This window comes from Muscardinus avellanarius (assembly GCF_963383645.1).
Source record: "Muscardinus avellanarius genome assembly, chromosome: 1".
NCBI lineage: Eukaryota > Metazoa > Chordata > Mammalia > Rodentia > Gliridae > Muscardinus > Muscardinus avellanarius.
Window position 1 is genome coordinate 103,345,278 of NC_137786.1, and position 21,935 is coordinate 103,367,212.

The following is a 21,935-nucleotide window of genomic DNA, read 5'->3' on the forward strand; positions in this document are numbered from 1 at the left end:
TTTGTGTTAGATATAAGTATACTCAATCATTATATTCAGAAAAAAACTTGTTACTGGAATGTTAGTAGTTATCTAATAACATATGTGTCATCTGAAGCAAGGTATAGAAAAATCATGTGAAATGAAAACTTATTTAGGGCATCTGGTCACAGGAATAATGTTCATAATTAATTCAATTCAGCATTCTCACATCACTTCTAAATATTTGGACCAAATTATTGGCACATTACTGTTCTCTTAATATTTATATTGAGTTGTTCTTAATATAATTAACTGTAAATTGAGTATCAGGTGCTTGGGCAAAGAAAATTCATTTTTTTGACAATAGGAAAGGGAAGTCTTCTGACAGATGCCCAAGTTTGTCTTGAAATAAAAAATGTTGGAGTGTTTTGAGCATATATTCCAATTTGTTCATCTAGAGAGGAGACTTTGCCTGATTTTTCAGTTGTGTGCATTTCCTCTGATTAGAAAAGACAAAATTTTAAGCTGGGCCTGGTGCTGCACACCTGTAATTCCAGTACTTGGGAGCCTGAGACAGGAGAATTGAAAGTTCAAAGTTAGCTTCAGTAACTTAGTGAGGCTCTAAGCAACCTATAAAGACCCTGTTTCCAAATAAAAAATAAAACAGAGCTGAGTGTGTAGTTTAGAGGTAGAATTCTCTGGGTTCAATCCTCAGCACTACAAAAAAAAAAAAAAAGACATAATGTTCACCTATTACTGGGTTAATATCTCTACAATACGATCCCATTTCTAAGAAACCCTCTTTGTTAGTAAACACTGAAAAAGACACATCCAAAACTCATAAATTGTCTAGTTCCCAATACATCAGTCCAGTATTACCTGTCTGAATACCCAATCCCATTGTACAAAGGCTTCTGACTGCAGTTTTCTAAATAGACTCCGAGTGTCGCTGTTGGCCAATCCGCTGCAAGAGCTGGATCCTACGGTGATATTCTGAGCAGTTACAGAAAGGAGTCCAGCCGGGACTTGAGTTTTCCTCCTGGCAAGAATTTGGAAGAGATTGAGATACCCTCAAACTGGGAACATTGGGTTTTCTACGCATTGGAAGTAAATATTTTTAAGCAGTTGGTGAAGCATCTTGTCTTAACATCAGAGGCTGCAACAACGCACGAGAAAGATGGGCTATTGGACCAAGCAAAGGAGCAGGACTCTGTGGCGGCAAGTACTCTTTCCCTTCCTCCTGCCTTTGTTCTGTGCCGCGCTTGCAGAGCAGATCCGCTATTCAATTCCGGAAGAAATGGCCAGGGGCTCAGTGGTAGGGAACCTCGCTGAGGACCTCAGGCTGCATGTTCGGGATTTACAGACCCGAAACCTCAGAATTAGTGCAGAGAAACAATATTTTACTGTGAACAAGGAGACCGGGGACATACTTGTGAGTGACAGAATTGATCGCGAGTCGCTCTGCCCCTTAAACCCTATGTGTGTCCTGCCCCTAGAGGTTGTAGCAGAAAATCCCTTAAACGTTTTTCACATAAGTGTGATGATAGAAGATATAAATGATAACCCACCTAATTTTCCCCAAAGCAGCATTGTTTTACAAATCAATGAACTTGCAATTCCAGGCACTCGATTTAGTCTGGAATCTGCTATTGATGCAGATGTAGGACCTCACTCTCTTCAGGGCTACCAGCTCAGCTCTAATGAGCATTTTTCTCTAATGGTGAACGACAAGAGTGGAGGCAAAAATGCCCCAAAATTAGTGTTGGAGAAGCCCCTGGACCGGGAACAACAGAGTTCCCATCTCCTGGTCCTGACAGCAGTGGATGGGGGAGACCCGGTCCTAACTGGCACTGCTCAGATTCAAATCAAAGTCACTGATGCTAATGATAACCCTCCTGTGTTCAGCCGGGATACATACAAAGTCAGCCTGAGAGAAAACGTGCCTCCAGGCACCTCTGTGGTAACGGTGACAGCCACCGACAGGGATGAGGGCGTCAATGCAGAAATCACTTACTCCTTCAAATCGCTAGGAGATGATGTTGGAAGTAAGTTTATACTAAATCATCGAAATGGAGAAATCAAATCCAAAGATCCCATAGACTTCGAACTTAGTAGCAGTTATACCATGAACATAGAAGCCAAGGATGGAGGAGGCATGACTACCGAATGTAAGATTATACTTGAAATTCTGGATGAGAACGACAACGCCCCCAGTGTGGTTTTTACTTCAGTATCCAGTTCCATAACCGAAGACGCAGAACCAGGGACGGTGGTCGCTTTGTTCAAAACACACGATAAAGACTCAGGAGAAAACGGGGAGGTCACGTGTCTCATAAAAGAAAAAGTTCCTTTTAGAATTTTATCTTCTGCCAGTAATTACTACAAGCTCGTAACAGATGGAACCCTGGACCGAGAGCTGACCCCGGAGTACAACGTCACCATCACGGCCACCGACAAGGGCACGCCGCCGCTCTCCGCCAGCACGACCATCACCCTGCACGTGGGCGACGTCAACGACAACGCGCCGGTGTTCCAGCAGGCCGCCTACGTGGCCCACGTGGCGGAGAACAACGCGCCCGGCGCGTCCATCGCGCAGGTCAGCGCCTCCGACCCCGACCTGGGGCCCAACGGCCAGGTGGCCTACTCCATCGTGGCCAGCGACCTGGAGCCGCGCGCGCTGGCGTCCTACGTGTCGGTGGGCGCGCAGAGCGGCGTGGTGTACGCGCAGCGCGCCTTCGACCACGAGCAGCTGCGCGCCTTCGCGCTGACGCTGCAGGCGCGCGACCAGGGCGCGCCCGCGCGCGGCGCCAACGTGAGCCTGCGCGTGCTGGTGGGCGACCGCAACGACAACGCGCCGCGCGTGCTGCACCCCGCGCCGGGGCCCGACGGCGCGGCGCTCCTCGACACCGTGCCGCGCGCCGCCGAGCCCGGCTACCTGGTCACCAAGGTGGTGGCGGTGGACGCCGACGCGGGCCACAACGCCTGGCTGTCCTACCACGTGCTGCAGGCCAGCGACCCCGGCCTCTTCAGCCTGGGGCTGCGCACGGGCGAGGTGCGCACGGCGCGCGCGCTGGGCGACAGGGACGCGGCGCGCCACCGCCTGCTGGTGGCCGTGCGCGACGGCGGGCAGCCGCCCCTCTCGGCCACCGCCACGCTGCACCTGGTCTTCGCCGACAGCTTGCAGGAGGTGCTGCCGGACCTGCAGGACCGGCCGGCGCCCGCGGACGCCCAGGCCGAGCTGCAGTTCTACCTGGTGGTGGCGCTGGCGCTCGTCTCCGTGCTCTTCCTCCTGGCGGTGATCCTGGCCATCGCCCTGCGCCTTAGGCACTCCTCGGGCCGCGCGGCCTGGGGCTGCTTTCAGTCTGCTCTGGGCTCCAAGGCTGGACCCGTGGTTCAGCCCAACTACAGCGAAGGGACTTTGCCTTATTCCTACAATCTGTGCGTCGCCTCGGATTCTCAAAAAAGTAGGTTTAATTTTCTCAGCATGACGGCAGAAATGTTCCCCCAACAAGATGTTTCTAAGGAAGTGTCTTTGGCAGGAAGCGTTGCTGAAGACAGTAACAAAATAAGCTCCAATGGCGCTGTGGCTTCTACTCACGTGAGTTTCAACGAATCTTTTGCAATAGTGTCGTTTGATTTTTTCTTTCTTGTGGTACTGGGGATAGAACCCAGGGGCATTCTACCTCCAAGCTACACCCCCAGCCCCATTTTTTATTATTTTAAACAGGGTCTCACCGTGTTGCAAAGGGCCCCACTAAGTAGCTTCTCTGAACCGGGATATTCCAGTCTCAGCCTCCCAAATGCTGGGATTACAAGTATGGGCCACCACGCTGCCAGGTTCCCCGTTGATTTTCAAACCAGTGTTTTGACAAGAAAAGCAAGCAGATCATTATATGTAGATTGCTTCAGGGTTTTGATCTCAGTGTGTTCTGTTCTTTTCTCCTTTCTCGATAGGTCAGTAAATTCACCATTAGCCTTACTATTTTGAAATACATTATGCACATAAACCAAAAAGTGGTAAAATGAAAATAAAATGAACTACTGTGAGAAGTAGGTATTATGCTACTGCCATTCAAATATTTTTAGTTGAACTATATATTTTTTCTTTATTTGGGTGTTCTGGGAAGATTAATATATTGGGTATATAAGATTTTTCTTTATTAACTATAAATTGAGATGGAATGAATAAAAGACCAATAAAGACACACTAATAATGTGATACTAACATTCACAAGCCAGCCCACATGTTGATGCACAGCTGTAATCTCAGTATTATAGAGGCTGAGACAGAAGGATCACAGGTTCAAGGCCAGCCTAAGCAACTTAGTGAGACCCTCAGCAACATAGACCCTGTTTCGAAAATAAAAATAAAGCCAGGTATGGTGGCACAGGCTTGTGATCCCAGCATTTGGGAGGCTGAGACAGGAGGATTGCCTCAGCTACGGCTTAGTGAAGCCCTTTGCAATACAGTGAGACTCTGTTTCAAAATAATAGGGCTGGGGGTATAGGTTGGAGGTAGAATGCCCCTGGGTTCCATCCCCAGTACTGCAATAAATGAATAAATAAATAAATAAATAAATAAATAAATAAATAAATAAATAATAGGGCTGGAAATGTAGCTTAAAGGTACAATCCCCAGTATATTTTCATTAGGGGTTCTTGGAATCTCAATAAGTAGTCAATTTTATGTCTGGTCTTTTATAGCTATCAGTAAGTTTCCTCTCAATTTTATTATATTTATTTACTTATTTAAGGTGTTGATCAAACCCAGGGCCTTGTGCTGGGGAAATGATCTCAGCCCTCCAGCTTTTAAAATATTATTTTATTTTATGGTCATCAAAGGCTGAGATGTAGTTTAGCACATGAAGCCCAGGGTTTCAATTCCAGCACCCTCCCCAAAGTGCCTATCTTCAGAATATAAGAAATTATATTCATGAAAGTACAGTAGCCAGTTATCTCTTAAAATGTTTTCCTGTATTTTTATGTGCTTCCAAATTTTTTATAAATAAATCTCAGCAATTGAAATTATGTCAGCTACCCACAAAAAGGTAAGTTTATATTGTTCTTTGGATTGTTCATTTTCTTTTACTATGCCTTTCTCAATACTTTTGAAATATATTATTAGAATTGCAGAGTGCTACCATTATTTCTACATTAATGTAAGTTGAAATGCTTCCATTTTCCAGACATGGTGTTGCACACTTGTAATCCCTGCACTTGGGAGGCTGAGACAGAAGGATAACACAGGCTCGAAGCCAGCCTCAGCTACTTAGTGAGGCTCTCAGCAACTTAGTGAGACCCTGTTTCCAAATAAAATATAAAATAGGTCTGGGAGTATACCCTGGAGGTAGAAAGCCTCTGGGTTCCACCCCCAGTACCACAAAAAAAAAAAAAAGAAAAAGCTTCCATTTTATTCTAAAAGTGTATATCTTCACCTGATTTCTTGCCAGATGTTTTGTTTTCACTACTATCATGAAATTATGATATAACATGCCAAGTCATTAAAATAGTTCTTTCATTTAGGCAAATTCAAGAAATATATTGAAAAATTGCATCAACTTATAACTGAACCCAAAACTTTATTTTATTATAAAAATTATCAAAAGAAGAAACTCCTAAGGAGTCACGCCCATAATAAGCATGTTAAGATAGATTATCTCAAAGGAGGTGCACTAAAATTCTAAAATTAAAATGATTGTTTATGGAAACTAAATTCGCTCCATGGAAAAACTGGAAGATATGGGCCACTACAGAAAATAATCTCAAGAAAGTGGCTCTGTATTTAAAATTTTAGGGAAATAAGCTCGCTGAAGTTTCTAAAAATAAATACTGTTGGTTTACTGGCTCGGTTTCTATCCCCACTTGAAGAACAGTAGGTGGAGCTATTTAAGGTATAAAACCCAAAAATCCTTTTCTGTAGTCTAAGATTGTGCAGTAATTGGTTAGGACTCTGAGCGCCGCTGTTCACCAATCAGGGAGAGAAAGCGCGATCCCGCTCTGCCTTGCATGCGCCTAACACACAAAACACAGATTGATTGAAACAAACCATCTTCGTGAGGAAACTGGAAGAAGAAACTTGCCTTTAACCACAAACTGTCCGAATCCAGGCGTGGAAGAGCTGATCCTGACTTCGGAGGTCAAGGGCACAATTGGAAGTTATCCAGGAAAATGACAATGATTCTGTCGAGAGAGCCTGGAGACTGCAGAGGGCTGGTTCTGCTGGGAGTCCTTCTAGGGAATCTCTGGGAAACTGGATGCAGCCTGATACGCTATTCAGTTCCGGAGGAGCTGGAGAGAGGATCTAGGGTGGGTAACATCTCCAAAGACCTGGGGCTGGAGCCCTGGGAGCTGACTGAGCGCGGAGTCCGCATCGTCTCCAGAGGTAGGACTCAACTTTTCGCTCTGAATCCGCGGAGCGGCAGCTTGGTCACGGCAGACAGAATAGACCGCGAGGAGCTCTGTATAGGGGCCATGAAATGTCGGATAAATCTAGAGATTCTCATGGAGGATAAAGGGAAAATTTATGGGGTGGAAGTAGAAGTGAGGGACATTAACGACAACGCCCCCTACTTCCGTGAAACTGAATTAGAAATAAAAATGAGTGAAAACGCAGCTACTGGGATGCGGTTTCCCCTTCCCCACGCTTGGGATCCAGATGTCGGAAAGAACTCTCTGCAGAGCTACAAGCTCAGCCCGAATCCTCACTTCTCCCTGGAGGTGCAAAACGGAGCGGATGGTAACAAGTACCCCGAACTGGTGCTGGAGCGCGCGCTGGACCGCGAGGAAAAGGCCGCTCACCACCTGGTGCTCACCGCCTCGGACGGGGGCGACCCGGCCCGCAGCGGCTCCGCGCGCGTCCGCGTGGTGGTGGTGGACGCGAACGACAACGCTCCGGCGTTTTCTCGGCCGGAGTACAGCCTGAGCGTCCCGGAGAACGTGGCGGTGGGCACCGCGCTGCTGGCGGTGAACGCCAGCGACCCCGACGAGGGCGCCAACGCGGAGGTGAGGTATTCCTTCCGGTACGTGGACGACAAGGCGGCCCAAGTTTTCAAAATAGACAGTAATTTAGGGACGATATCAACCATAGGAGAGTTGAACCACGAGGACTCCGGTTTCTACGAGATGGAAGTGCAAGCAATGGACAGCGCAGGGTATTCTGCGAGAGCCAAAGTCCTCATCACAGTTCTGGACGTGAATGACAATGCCCCCGAAGTAGTCGTTACTTCTCTCACCAGCTCCATCCCGGAAAACTCTCCCAGAGGGACAGTGGTTGCCCTTTTAAATGTAAATGACCAAGACTCTGGGGAAAACGGACAGGTAATCTGTTCCATCCCAGGGAAGCTGCCCTTCAAATTAGAAAAATCTTACGGAAATTACTATAGGTTAGTCACAGACACAGTGTTAGACCGAGAACAGATTCCTAGCTACAACATCACGGTGACCGCCACTGATGGGGGAAGTCCCCCGCTGTCCACGGAAACTCGTATCTCGCTGGACATAGCGGATACCAATGATAACCCGCCCATCTTCCCTCAGGCCTCCTATTCTGCCTATATCCCAGAGAATAACCCCAGAGGTGCTTCCATCTTCACGGTGTCTGCCCACGACCCTGACTGTGATAAGAACGCCCAGATCACTTATTCCCTGGCTGAGGACACCCTTCAAGGGGCACCCGTATCCTCCTATGTCTCCATCAACTCGGACACCGGTGTCCTGTACGCTTTGCAATCTTTCGACTATGAGCAACTCCAAGACTTACAGTTGCAGGTGGTGGCCCGTGACAGCGGGGACCCCCCGCTCAGCAGCAACGTGTCATTGAGTCTCTTCCTGCTAGACCAGAATGACAATGTGCCTGAGATCCTGTACCCCACCCTTCCCACCGACGGCTCCACTGGTGTGGAGCTGGCTCCCCGCTCTGCAGAACCCGGTTATCTGGTGACCAAGGTGGTGGCAGTAGACAGAGACTCAGGCCAGAACGCCTGGCTGTCCTACCGCCTGCTCAAGGCCAGTGAGCCAGGGCTGTTCTCGGTGGGCCTGCACACAGGCGAGGTGCGCACGGCAAGGGCCTTGCTGGACAGAGATGCGCTCAAGCAAAGTCTCGTGGTGTCTGTGCAGGACCACGGCCAGCCCCCTCTCTCGGCCACTGTCACTCTCACCGTGGCCATAGCCGACAGCATCCCCGATGTCCTGGCTGATCTGAGCAGTCTAGAGTCTCCTGACAACTCTGAGACCTCAAGTCTCACGCTCTACCTGGTGGTGGCAGTGGCCGCAGTGTCCTGCGTCTTTCTGGTCTTTGTCATTCTGCTGCTGGCGCTCAAGCTTAGGCGCTGGCGCTCGCTTCGCCTACTCCAGGCTGCAGGAAACGGATTGGCTGGCATGCCGGCTTCGCACTTTGTGGGCGTGGACGGGGTGCAGGCTTTCCTGCAGACCTATTCTCATGAGGTCTCCCTCACCACCGCGGACTCCCGCAAGAGCCATCTGATCTTCCCCCAGCCCAACTACGCCGACACGCTCATCAGCCAGGAGAGCTGTGAGAAAAGCGAGCCCCTTTTGTTATCAGGTGATTCGGCATTTTCTAAAGACAATCATGCACTAATTCAGGTGAGTCTATATTAGATACTCTCCAAGCTTGGAAAAAAAATATTCCTTAGTATAGATGATTCACATGTTTTCAGAATTTATAAATCAGATGTCAAAAAGATTGTATATATGTCGCAGACACCAACAACCTGGTGACCTTTCCTCATGCTTTGTATGTAAATATTTTAATATTGACCTTCTACGTAAACATAATGTTAATAGGATATTATTATTATATAATATAACTTATGAAGTATTTTGTAAATACTTCATATACTTTCCTACTCTAATTTGCTAACTGAAGTACTCTTCTTCTCTTTATGATTTTTCCCCCTATCGGCCACGCAGCAGTTTTGTGAGGAACATCTGATACTAATTTATCTGTTAAGAACACAGTAGCTTTTTATGGTTGACATATGAACAATTCATGCTTTTAATGCCAACATACTTCACATTTTGTTGGGAAAAGTAATGATGAATTATTCGTATCTTCAGGTGGTACAATGGGATGACCTGTTGGTGGAAACAAAACTTTCTACAATTTTTGTGAAGATAATTTAATAACCTTAAGTACCTAAACTTATTTTTTACTGACATGCCACAGTTTTAGGCCATAAATAATAGGAGAAAGATTGGTTTGTATGAGACAGTATGAGACAGTCTTGTGAATATTAATTTTTCTGTCTAAATAGTGTAATATAAATAGGTCTTGTCAAACTCTTATTTTAAAAAGTAGTTAACTCAAGTTTGAGGACAGCCTAGGCAATTTAGTGAGACTCTGTCTCAAATAAGTAAATAAAAAGAGCTGTGGAGCCGGGCATGGTGGCGCACACTTGTAACCCCAGTGCTTGGGAGGCTGAGACAGGAGGATCGCACAGGTTCGAAGCTAGCCTCAGCTACTTAGTGAGGCTCTCAGCAACTTAGTGAGATCCTGTTTCCAAATAAAATATAGAATAGGTCTGGGAATATAGCCCGGAGGTAGAAAGCCTCTGGGTTCCACCCCCAGTACAAGAAAAAAAAAAAAAGCTGTGGATATAGCTCAGTGGTAGAGAACCCCTGGGTTCAATCATCAGTAACAAAACAAAAACAGAAAAACAAAACCAAACAAAAAATCAATTTACTTCAATGGGAATTTAACTGGGAAATAGATCACTAAAACCTGAAAATTGGAGTTAGTAGTTTTGTCCATTTGAAAATTGAAGTGATTGGATATACAAAATAGTAATCTTAGTTTTAGAAAATTTGGGATAGTTGTTGATAATTGATAAGTGAAATATTTGTTGATTGTTTTCTAAGAGTAACTGAGTAACAGGTTTGGATGTTCACCTTTCTTCTGGTCCCAATAATGAAAGTATGTTAAGGACTTTGCTTATCTTATGTGTTATGGCAAGTGGATGTGCATTCATTTCATAAAAAAAGTTAAAGTGTTTAGCTATATGTAACTTAAAAGTTATAGCTCCATTGAGCCAGGCTTGATGGCACACATCTGTAACTCCAGTACATGGGAGACTGTAATAGGAGAATCTTGGGTTCTTAGGCTGTTGCTGTCTCAGTACCTCCTTTAGAATGCAAGTAGTGAAAGAAGATCTGTTGGGTTACATTCCAATATTCAATGGAACTACGAGTGTGTGTATGCATGTGTGTGTGTGTGTGTGTGTGTGTGTGTGTGTGTGTGTGTGTGTAACTGGGGACTGAATACAGGAGCATTCTACTTCTGAGCTACACCCCCAGCCTTTTTATTTTGAAACAGGTCTTGCTTACTTGGGAGGCTGAGACAGGAGGATTGCAGATTTGAGGATAGCCTCAGCAATTTAGCAAGGATCTTGTCAACTTAGCAAGACCCTGTTTCCAAATAGAAAATAAAATAGGGTTGGGGTTGTAGCCCAAAAGTAAAATGCCCCTGGGTTCCATCCCCAGTACCACACACACACATATAAAAGAAAATCAAGAAAAAATAAAAACAAAGCCAGGCATGGTGGTGCACGCTTGTAATCTCAGTACTTGGGAGGCTGAAATAGGAGGATCGCAGGTTCGTGGCCCTCAGCTATTTAGTGAGGCCCTCTGAAACTTAGTGAAATCCTGTTTCAAAATAAAGAATAAAAACGAAGGCTGGGGGGTGTAGCTTGGAGATAGAATACCCCTGGGTTCAATCCCCAGTACTGGAAAAAAAAAAAAAGAAGTCATCATTTTGACTTAATGCGCTGAAGTCACTGAAGAACATAAATTTCCAGAAATATTTAATTGCAGGAGCAAGACCTTTCAACTTGCAAACTTAGTGAGAAACATCTTTCTCTTTGCTCTCAACCCTCCAGCACCTTGTATTCTGCTTTCTTCGGGCTGCAGTTCTGGGGAAGCCCCTTTTAGCCAATATGGCAACAGTTAAATGATCAGATCCCTGAAGGTTCCTGCTTAGGTGGCTTTCCTAATCAGGGTGAATGCAGATCTGAAGACAGACCAGAAATGTTCATCTTTGACTCCTAGTTCTGCAGTCCTCAGCCAGAAACACATGGATTCACAAAAAATGAGCTCTTCTCCTTTTTGGATGGATACTCTTTAATTCAAAGATAGTCTGAAAAGAGCCTTATCTGAGCCGGGCATGGTGGCCCATGCTTGTAATCCCAGCATTTGGGAGGCTGAGATGGGAGGCTCACGGTTCACTGATAGCCTAAACTTAGTGAGGACCCTTGCAACTCAGTGAGACCCTGGTTTTAAAAAAAAAAAAAAAAAAAAACAGAATTAAAAAATAGGGCTGTGGATGTAGCTCAGAAGTAGATTGTTCCTGGGTTCCATCCACAGTACCCCCCCCCCATACACACACACTCAAGCTTCATCTGGACTGGAGCAACAGTTACTCCAACTGTGGAGGAGATAAGGAACAGCAATGGGCTTCCAGACCAGTGGAACCAAGGCATGTATTGTTTCCCTTGCAGCTGGTTATGCTGTCAGAGTTCTCCCAACAGATCTACTATTCAACGCCTGAAGAACTGGCCAAGGGTTTTTCAGTGGGAAACCTTACCAAGGATCTGGATTTCAGTGTCCAAGACTTACACACTTGGAAGTAGGAGTTAATGCTGTAAAGGAATACTCTGAGTGAAGAAAACAGACTTACTTATGAGTGATGGGAGTGTTTGGAGAAGATACGCCTTAAGACATAGTGTGCACCTTACACTTAGAAACTGTAGTTGAAAATCCTCCAAATGCTAATATACATATTCAGAATGTGAATAACATAGCCCATTGTTTAGCAGGAATGTTAAGTTAAATGTCTTTGAGTTGACCCAGTCAGGAGCAAGATTTGTAATATAACCTGCAGAAGATCCAGATGTTGGAAGCAATGCTTTATAAAATCATCCCCTTAGCAGCAGTCCTGTATTTGTCTTTGAAGTAAAAGAGAACAATAGTAGAAAGAAAATGTTGAATTTTCTTTCAGTCAACCTGGAAAAGCTTCACTCCCATAGTTTAGTGCTAACAGTCTTGGGTATGGAGGACCCGCAGGCTGCACCACTCAGATCTTAATCCTAGCCTTGGGGAAGACCTGTCTCCGGATACCTCACACCTCCCTGCTGAGGGGAGGGCCACCCACCAGGACAAGGTCAACAATGCAAATATCCTGTCTGCTTTAAAGCCCAGAGTACTCACAGCCAGTTTGACCTTTATAACAAGAGTAGAGAAATAGAAAACCTTAAGTACATTGGACTTTGAAGAAATGTGATTTTCAAAGCAAAACAGAAGAGGACTGATGACCCGGTATACTTTTGAGATTGAAATTCTACATAATAATGACAATATCCCAGAGATGATGTTTACTTCTATTTCCACAATGAGTCCAGAAAATTCAGCACCTTTGATAAAACTGTTTAAAACACAAGATCAAGGTTAGAGAAAAAACAGGGAGGCCACACGTCTGGTACAAGAAAATGCACCTTTCAGAATCAAATCTTTCTCCAATAATTGCTACAAGCTGGTAACAGATGGGACCCTAGCCCCAGAGCAGAGCCCAAAGTACAAGGTCACCATCACTGCCACTGACAGGAGCAAATCCCCCTCTCTACCAGCAAAGACATACTGGCATCTTAGAACTGCAGTGACCTTTAGGCCACTACACTTAGACCCTACACTTAGGCATCAAAGACAATGCCTCAGCTTTCCATCAAGCTACATAGTTGGCCCACGTGGCTGAAAATAACCCTTAAGTCAGAGCCTTCCTGCAACCAAGATTTGCCTGCACTCTACGCCACACCAGGAACTGAGGACTGGCGCTCCTCCACACCGTGTGCTGCAGAGCCAGCCACCTGGTCACCGAGGTGGTAGAGGTGGACCTACCATGTGCTGCAGGCCATGATGCCTGGCTCTTCATCCCTGGGCTGCACACCAGTAAGGTACACAGGACTCAAGTCTTGAGTGACAGAAAAGTGGCCCTCCAGCACCTGTGGATTATTGTTTAACACTGAATGGCACCCCTGTAGACATCCTGTAGGCCACTGACAGACTACAGCATGCACTGCCTGACCTCAGCGAACACCTTGCAAAGTTACACATTGATTCCAAAATTACTTTCTATCTGGTGATGGCCTTAGCTTTAGTTTCTTTTATCCGATTGCATTATTTGTACTAGTTTTGGTGTTGAAGACTCAAAAATGGCCCTGGCTTGGATTCTTTCCCCCACAGCTATCTTCCCACTATAGACCTAGGTTTCAGGGTCACTGCAGCTCTAGGATGCCAGATTCCTGCCAAGTGTAGGCTGCTCCTAATATGGCAGAGCTGAGTGAATTTCCATTTTGGAAGCCCTGCTTCTCAGGACTCAAGAACAGCCTCACTGCAGGACTCCCCTTGAGGGAAGGAGATGATTCTGAGTGCTTGAGACAGAAATCACTCTCCAAGGTACAAAATTCTTGATGATACTACATCCAATCACAAGCAGATTTTCTTCTAACATAGAATCTTTTCAGTGAGCTCAGGGCAGAACACTTCTGGCAGCAAGACCAAAGGTCCTAAGATGAGAAATATTTGACACAGTGAGCTTGAGGGACAGTTGTCTGCATCACAGGAATATCAGATGGGACACAGCATTTAGGGCATTGTAGGTAGGCAACATGGTTTGATTATATATTTTATATTCATTTAATTTTTTGTAAGTTTACTTTGATATTCAAGTTGTGTTGACCCAAAAGTGGGAGGGGAAACAAATCTTGGACGTTGTACTATAAAAGATGTACATTAGTAATTCAAAATAGCTGGTTTTAAGGCGAGGCATGGTGGTGCACGCTTGTAATCCCCACGCTTGGGAGAATGAGACAGGAGGATCGCACAGGTTCGAAGCCAGCCTCAGCTGCTTAGTGAGGCTCTCAGCAAGTTAGTGAGACCCTGTTTCCACATAAAACCTAAAATAGGTCCTGAAGTATAGCCTGGAGGTAGAAAGCCTCGGGTTCTACCCCCAGTACCACCCAAAAATAAATAAATAAATAAATAAATAAATAAATAAATAAATAAATAAATAAAAATAAAAAATAAAATAACAGAATAGCTGTTTTTAGCTGGGCATGGTGGTGTATGCTTGTAATCCCAGCATTTGGGAGGCTGAGACAGGAGGATCATGGTTCACAGACAGCCTCAGCTACTTAGGCCCTCTGTAACTCAGTGTGACCCTGTTTCAAAATAAAGAATAAAAAATATAGGACTGAGGGTGTAGCTCGGAGGAAGAATGCCCCTGAGTTCCATCCCCAGTACCACACTCACACACAAAAAATTGCTGTTTATCATTTCTCATTCAGCACATAAATTTTTAACTTGCTCTATATTTGAGAAAACTTTCACAGCAAAGAGACATTGTGGCTGATAAAGTTAGCCAACCATTTTAATAAATCTAAGAATAAGATTTATAGAAGTTGATAGACCTAAAACTTGAAAGTCATGGCCCCATTGAAGAGCTCCTAATGACTTAGTGTTCCAGGATCCTTTTCAACTTAATTCTTGCTTTCCAAAATAGATTACAAACGTCGCTAGAAGCTAGAAGCTCAACTGTGGTTTGTTCTTCCACCCACATCCATTCTATCATTTTCTGTGGTACAAAGAGCTTCTCTTCCTGTGACCCATTTGAGGCTTGTGAAATGAGGCTCATTCAAATGTGTTAAGTAAGCCGGGCATGGTGGCGCACGCTTGTAATCCCCGTGCTTGGGAGGCAGAGACAGGAGGATCGCGCAGGTTCGAAGCCAGCTGTGCTGGCCTAAGAGACTGTTTCCAAATAATAAAAAAAAAAGTATAAAAATAGGTCTGGGAGTGCAGCCCCGAGGTAGAAGGGTTTCCAGGAACCCCAGTACCACCAAATGTGTTTAAGTGAATTTGACCTAGCAAAGAAAGCTGGAATTGAAATGTTCCTTATAATCAGGTGATTCTACAAGTAGATCCAGATGTTAGTATAGTATTTCACTTACTTGGCAGTTTATAAAACTTCAAAATTATAGAATAACTCTTGAAAAAAAAGTTCTTTAAGCTGGGCATGGTGGCACACGCTTGTAATCCCAGTACTTGAGAGGCTGAGACAGGAGGATCACAGTTCGTGGGTTCGTGGACAGCCTCAGCTACTTAGTGAGGCCCTCCACAACTTATTGAGACCCTGTTTCAAAATAAAGAATAAAATATCGGGCTAGGGTTGTAGCTCAGAGGTAGAATGCCCCTGGATTCAATCCCCAGTACTTGGGGGGGGGGGTTTACCATTAGTGAGATGTGGAGATCTAGAGAAGGGAGAATTTTAAGGTAAATCAAAAATTGAGTTTTGGTATGTTCCAGTTTGAGATTTTGAGACATATCCAAGTGTAAACATTAAGTGTGTGGTTGGACATATGGTCACCTTTCCATTAATATCTTATTTCTTCCATTTTGATTATATATATATATATATATATATATATATATATATGCGCACACACACACACACACACACACACACACACACACACACACATTACAAGCGTGTGCCACCATGCCCTGCTGCAAACATAATTTTTAAAGTAACATACCATCATTTTTGCTGTGCCCAGTATTTTTAGAAACAAAGTCAATTTATGTAGCCCAGACTTTAAAAGAAATAATTTTCTAAGCCTATTTAAAATAATTTTTCTTCCGGGCGTGGTGGCGCACATTTGTAGTCCCCGCGCTTGGGAGGCAGAGATAGGAGGATCACGCAGGTTCGAAGCCAGCCACGCGCGCTGGCTTAGGAAACCCTGTTTCCATATAAAAATGTAAAAATAGGTTTGGGAGTGTAGCCTGGAGGTAGAAGGGCTTCCAGGAACCCCAGTACCACCAAAATAATAATAATAATAATAATAATAATAATAATAATAATAAATAAAATAATTTTTCTATATTCCATAGTTAACATTTTACTATAATGAAATGGCTTTTCTACTATTTTATTTACTCATCTCTTTTTTAATAAGCTATATTCATTAGTGCCAGTTTTGAATTCTCTTTTTGCTTGGTGCTGGGGATGGATCCCAGGGGCATTCTACCTCCAAGCTATACCACCAGCCCTATTTTTTATTCTTTATTTTGAAACAGGGTCTCACTAAGTTGCAAAGGGCCTCACTAAGTAGCTGAGGCTGGCTGTGAACTCGAATCCTCTTGTCTCAGCCTCCCAGATACTGGGATTACAAGCATGTGCCACCATGTCTGGCTCAGCATTGAATTCTGACCTCAAATTGTTCTAGATTTCTGCCCATAAGAATCTCTTCAGGCTGGTCCCAGTGTCCTTTTGCCATATCCTTTTATTTTCTTGAGCCTTTCATATTTTTTGATATAATATTTTCCCTGCTCTAGTCCTGAGAGGACCCATTTATCCAAAAATTCTGGTTTTTCAGTAAGGAATAATATTTGGAAAATAAGATTTAGGTGCTATGCATACTTGTTACTAATGATCTGTCACTGTTTCTAAGCCTTTTCAGCTTACAGAGCTAGAGGAAAAAAAGCAAACAATCATTTTTATGTCGGCACACGGACATACTCTTGAAATAATGAGTTAAGAACTGGGCGTGGTGGTACACTGTAATCCCAGTACTTGGGAGGTTGAGACAGAAGGATTACAGGTTCAAAGGCAGCTTTAGCAATTTAGTGAGGCCCTCAGAAACTAAGTGAGACATGGTTTCCAAATAAAAAATAAAATAGAAGGTGGGCGTTGTGGGGCACGTTTGTAATCCTAGCATTTGGAGGCTGAGACAGGAGGATTGCAGTTTGTGGCCAGCCTCAACTACCTAGTGAAGCCCTCCCTTTGCAATCCAGTGAGACCCTGGTGCTTGTGATTGAAGCCCGGTCAATCTACCTCTGAGCTAAATTTTGCTATCTCAGCCTTTCAAATACAAGATTACAGGTGTGGGCCACCTCACCTGACTTGTCTGTATGCACTCTTTTTGCACTGAATCTTTTATTTTATTTTATTTTATTTTATTTTATTTGCGGTACTAGAAATGGAACCCGGGGCATTCTACCTCCAAACTATACTCCAGCCCTATTTTTAATTCTTTATTTTGAAACAGGGTCTCATTAAATTGCAGACGGCCTTACTAAGTAGCTAAGGCTGGCTGTGAACCTGCAATCCTCCTGTCTCAGCCTCCCAAGTACTGAGATTACAAGTGTGCACCACCACACCTGGCTCTGCACTATATCTTTTAAAACTTACTGGCTTCATTGAAATATAATTTATATACATTTAAATTTACCTTTTAAAATTATACAGCTCATGCCAGTTTTGATGCCACACACTGTATTCCTAGTACATGGGATGCTGAAACAGGAGAATTGCAGGTTCGCAGCCAGCCTCAGCAACATAGCTAGACTCTAAGTAACCTTGTGAGAACCTGGTTCAAAACAAAAAATAAAAAGAGGGCTGGGGAATGTCGTTTGAAGATAGAATGCCCCTGGATTTAATTCTTACTACCACAAAAAATATATCTCATGAATTTGACAACTATTTATATCTGGTAACCATCACAATCAAATATAGAACATTTCTATAACCTTCAAAAGTCCCCCCCTACCCCTTTGCAATCAATTCTCCCTCATCTCCAGCTCCAGGCAATGACTGTTCTACTTTTTTGTCAGTATAGTTTTGTCGCTTCCAGAATTTTGTCTAAATGGATTCTTATAACATGTGTTCTTGTGTATTTACCTTCTTTTGCTCAATGTGTTTTTAAAATTTATCCATGTTGTGCCAGGCATGTTGGTACATGCCTGTAATCTCAGTATTCAGGAGGCTGAGACAGTAGGATCACAGTTGAAGACCAGACTAAGCAACTTGTGAGACTCCATTTCAAAATAAAAAGAGCTTGGGGCCAAGCGTGGTGGCGCACACTTGTAATCCCAGCATTTGAGAGGCTGAGACAGGAGGATCGTGGTTCGAAGACAGCCTACCCCATTTCAAAATAAAGAATAAAAATAGGGCTAGGGGTGTAGCTTGGAGGTACAATGCCCCTGGATTCCATCCCCAGTACCACAAAAATAAACAAACAAATAAATAAATAGGGCTTGGGATGTATCACAGAGGTAGAATGACCCTGGGTTCAATATCCAGTACAAAAAAAAAAAAAAAAAAAAAAAAACGCCCGCCCGATGTTGTTGCATGTATTGGTAACTTATCCCTTTTGATTCTCAGTAGTATTGCATTGTATGGAAACATCTCAATTTGTTTATCCATTTAAGTGCTGATTTTTTAGTTGTTTCCAGTTTGGTGCTATTCTGAACTAAGGTGATATGAATAATCTAAATACAAGTTCTTTGTGGGCATATATATCTTTTTATGTGTGTATGTGGTTCTGGTGGTTGAACCCAGGGGCATTCTGCCTCAAAGCTACGCCCCAGCCCTATGTTTTATTCTTATAAGTACTGCGCGCTAACCGATTGCGCCACTGGAGCTACTTTACTCTTTATTTTGAAACAAGTTCTCACTAAATTGCAGAGGGCCTCACTAAGTGGCTGAGGCTGTCCACGAACAACCTGTGATCCTCTTTTCTCATCCTCCTAAATCCTGGGATTACAGGATTACAAGCATGTACCACCATGCCAGCTTCATATATATATATATATATATTTTTTTTTGGTGGGGCTGGGGATGGAACCCAGGGGCGAAAGACCTCTGAGCTACACCCCTTGCCCTATTTTTTATTCTTTATTTTGAAACAGGGTCTCACTAAGTTGCAGAGGGCCTCACTAATTAGCTGAGGCTGTTCGTGAACCACGATCCTTCAGTCTCAGCCTCCTGAATGCTGGGATTACAGGTATGTGCCACCACACCCAACTTCAAATATTATCTTTTAATCTTTCTTTGATAAATATAAGCAGACTTGCTGGTTCATGTGATATGGAAAGTATATAATTAACTTTATAAGGAGCTATAAAACTATGTTTCAAAGTAGTTATATAATTTTACATTACTATTGGCAATGTGTAAAGAATTCTACCTGCTTTACATATTCAACAATGCTTATTATTACCATTTTTTAAATTATAGCTATTCTAGCAAATGTGTTATACAATGTCACTGTGATTTCAATTTTTGCTTTTCTTTTCTTTTATTTTGCGGTACTGTGGATGGAACCCAGGGGCATTCTACCTCCAAGCTATACCCCTAGACCTATATTTTATTATTTGTTTTGTTTTCTTTTGTTTTTGGTGGTATTGGGGTTCCTGGAAGCCCTTCTACCTCCGGCTACACTCCCAGACCTATTTTTACATTTTTATTTAGAAACAGGGTCTCCTAAGCCAGCGTGCGGCTGGCTTCGAACCTGCGCGATCCTCCTGTCTCTGCCTCCCAAGTGCGGGGATTATAAGCATGCGCCACCACCCCTGGCTATTTTATTCTTTATCTTGAAACAAGGTGTCATTGAGTTGTGAAGGGCTTCACTAAGTAGCTGAGGCTGTCTGCGAACCACAAACCATGATCCTCCTATCGCAGCCTTCCAAATGCTGGGATTACAAGTGTGTGCCACCACCCCGGGCTTTGTGTTTCCTTATTAACTAAAGACACTGAGTATTTTTTCATGTATTGATTGGTTATTTGCATATCTTCTTGAAGTGTCTGCTCAAATCTTTTGCTCACCTTTAGCATAACTGATTGTTTTCATTAAATTGAACTATGAACTGGGTACAGTGGTAAAGACCTGTGATCCTAGCTACTTGGAAGGTTGAGGGAGTAAGGTCTCACATTCAGTGCCAGATATTGCAACTTAGCAAGGTTCTGACTCAAAATATTAACAAAAAGGGCTGGGGATATAGCTGAGTGGTAAAACACCCCTGGGTTAAATCCCCAGTACTGAAAAGAAAAAGAAAAATTGCACTATGAGAGGTGTGTGTGTGCATGGGGGGGTACTGGGGATAGAACCCAGGGGCATTCTACCTCCAAGCCATACCCCTAGCCCTATTTTTTATTCTTTATTTTGAAACAGGGTCTCACTGAGTTTCAAAGGGCCTCACTAAGTAGCTGAGACTGTCTGTGAACCGCGATCCTCCTGTGTCAGCCTTCCAAATGCTGGAATTACAAACGTGCTCCACCATGCCTGGCAAGCTATGAGAGTATTTTTTTGTTTGTTTGTTTTTTGTTTTTTTTTGGTGGTACTGGGGGTGGAACCCAGGGGCTTTTCGACCTCCAGGCTATACTCCCAGACCTATTTTATAACCTATTTTATATTTTATTTAGAAACAGGGTCTCACTAAGTTGCTAAGAGCCTCACTAAGTAGCTGAGGCTGGCTTCGAACCTGTGCGATCCTCCTGTCTCAGCCTCCCAAGTTCAGGGATTACAAGCATGAGCCACCATGCCCAGCTTGCTATGAGAGTTTTTAAAAATGTTTTTTGCCAGGCAGGTATGGTGGCGCATGCTGGTAATCCCTTCATTTGGGAGGCTGAGATGGGAAGATTGGTTAAAGGACAGCCTCAGTTACTTAGTGAAGCCTTCTACAACTTAGTGAGACCTTGTTTCAAAATAAAGAATAAAAAATAGGGCTGGAAGTGTAGCTCAGAGGTAGAATGCCCCTGGGTTCCATTCCTAGTACTGCAAGAAAAAAATGTATTTTGGCTGGTGTGGTGATGAACACCTGTAATATTAGTACCTAGGAGGTGAGAGACAAGAGGATCACAAGTTCAAGACTAGCCTCAACAACTTAGCAAGATCCTTAGCAATTTAGCAAGATCCTGCCTCAAAATAAAATAATAAAAAGGACTGGGGGTGTTGCTCAGAGGTAAAATGTCCCTCTGTTAAATCCCTAATATGCCCAAAAATATATTCTGGATATGAGATTTTAGTCACATATGTGTCTTGGGATATGTTATTCCAGATTGTGACATGGCTTTTCTGTGTGTGTGTGTGTGTGTGTGTGTGTGTGTGTGTGTGTGTGTGTGTTGCTGGGAACAAAACTTAGGGTCTCATGCATGCTAGGTTAGCATTCTGCCACCTTATATTTTGTGTGTTAGTCAACTTTTTACAACTATGACAAAATACCTGCATGAATCAACTTAGAGGAGGAATGATTCATTTTGGCATGTGGTTTCAGAGGTTTCAGTCTATCATAAAGTTGGCCTTATTGCTTTTAGGCCTGTGGTAAGGCAGAACATCATGGCAGAAAGACATGGTGGAGAAAATATATTTACCTAATGGCAACCAGGAAGCAGAGAGTAGAGAGGGTATGAACAAGAATAGGCCTCAAGGGAAAGCCCCTGAACATCTATTCTCTTTAACCAAGTCCTACCTCCTACAGATTCCACTACTTCCCAATAGACCATCAGTTATGAATCCATCAGTGAATTGATCCATTAAAGAAGTTGGAGTTTTTAAAAGCCAATCATTTCCTAAAAGCCCCATCTTTAAACATATAGCTTCAATTTGGGAAAAAACATTGTTGAAATTTTTAGTCCATGAACATGGTATATCTCTTAATTTATTTCTGTAATCTTTAATTTATCTCAGCATTTTTTTTTTTTTTTTGCAGTACCAAGGATGGAACCCAGGGACATTCTACCTCTGAGCTATACCCCCAGCCCTAGTTTTCTTGTTATTTTATTATTATTATTTTTGAAACAGGGTCTCACTGAGTAGCGAAGGGCCTCACTATTAGCTGAGGCTGTCCACAAACCCTGATCCTCCGGTTTCTGCCTCCCAAATGCTGGGATTACGAGTGTGCGCCACCACACCCAGCTTTCCACCATTAAATTTTCAAAGATGCCTTTTAGAAGATTGAGGAAATTCCATGATTTCTAGGATTTTGAGAGTTTTGTTTTCTTTTTTGCAGTACTGGGAATGGAACCTAGGGGCATTCTACCTCTGAGCTACACCCCCAGGCCTATTTTTTTCCTTTATTTTGAAACAGGCTGTCACTGAGCTGCAAAGGGCCTCACTAAGTAGCTGAGGCTGTCC

The 21,935-nt window shown here is 43.6% G+C and overlaps 2 protein-coding genes across 19 annotated transcripts in view; both read left to right on the forward strand.

Moving 5' to 3' along the window:
* Window positions 1-21,935, forward strand: part of LOC308274983 (protocadherin gamma-C4) — a gene marked incomplete at both ends in the record, with an annotated part of 798,148 nt that overhangs the window by 713,337 nt on the left and 62,876 nt on the right. The gene's annotated exons all lie outside the window — the stretch shown is intronic.
* Window positions 6,136-8,577, forward strand: LOC308270779 (protocadherin gamma-A12; the record flags this gene model as incomplete). The annotated part of the gene is made up of 1 exon (XM_080706874.1): window positions 6,136-8,577. The coding sequence occupies one exon, from the start codon at window positions 6,136-6,138 to the stop codon at window positions 8,575-8,577; it is 2,442 nt and encodes an 813-aa protein (XP_080563000.1).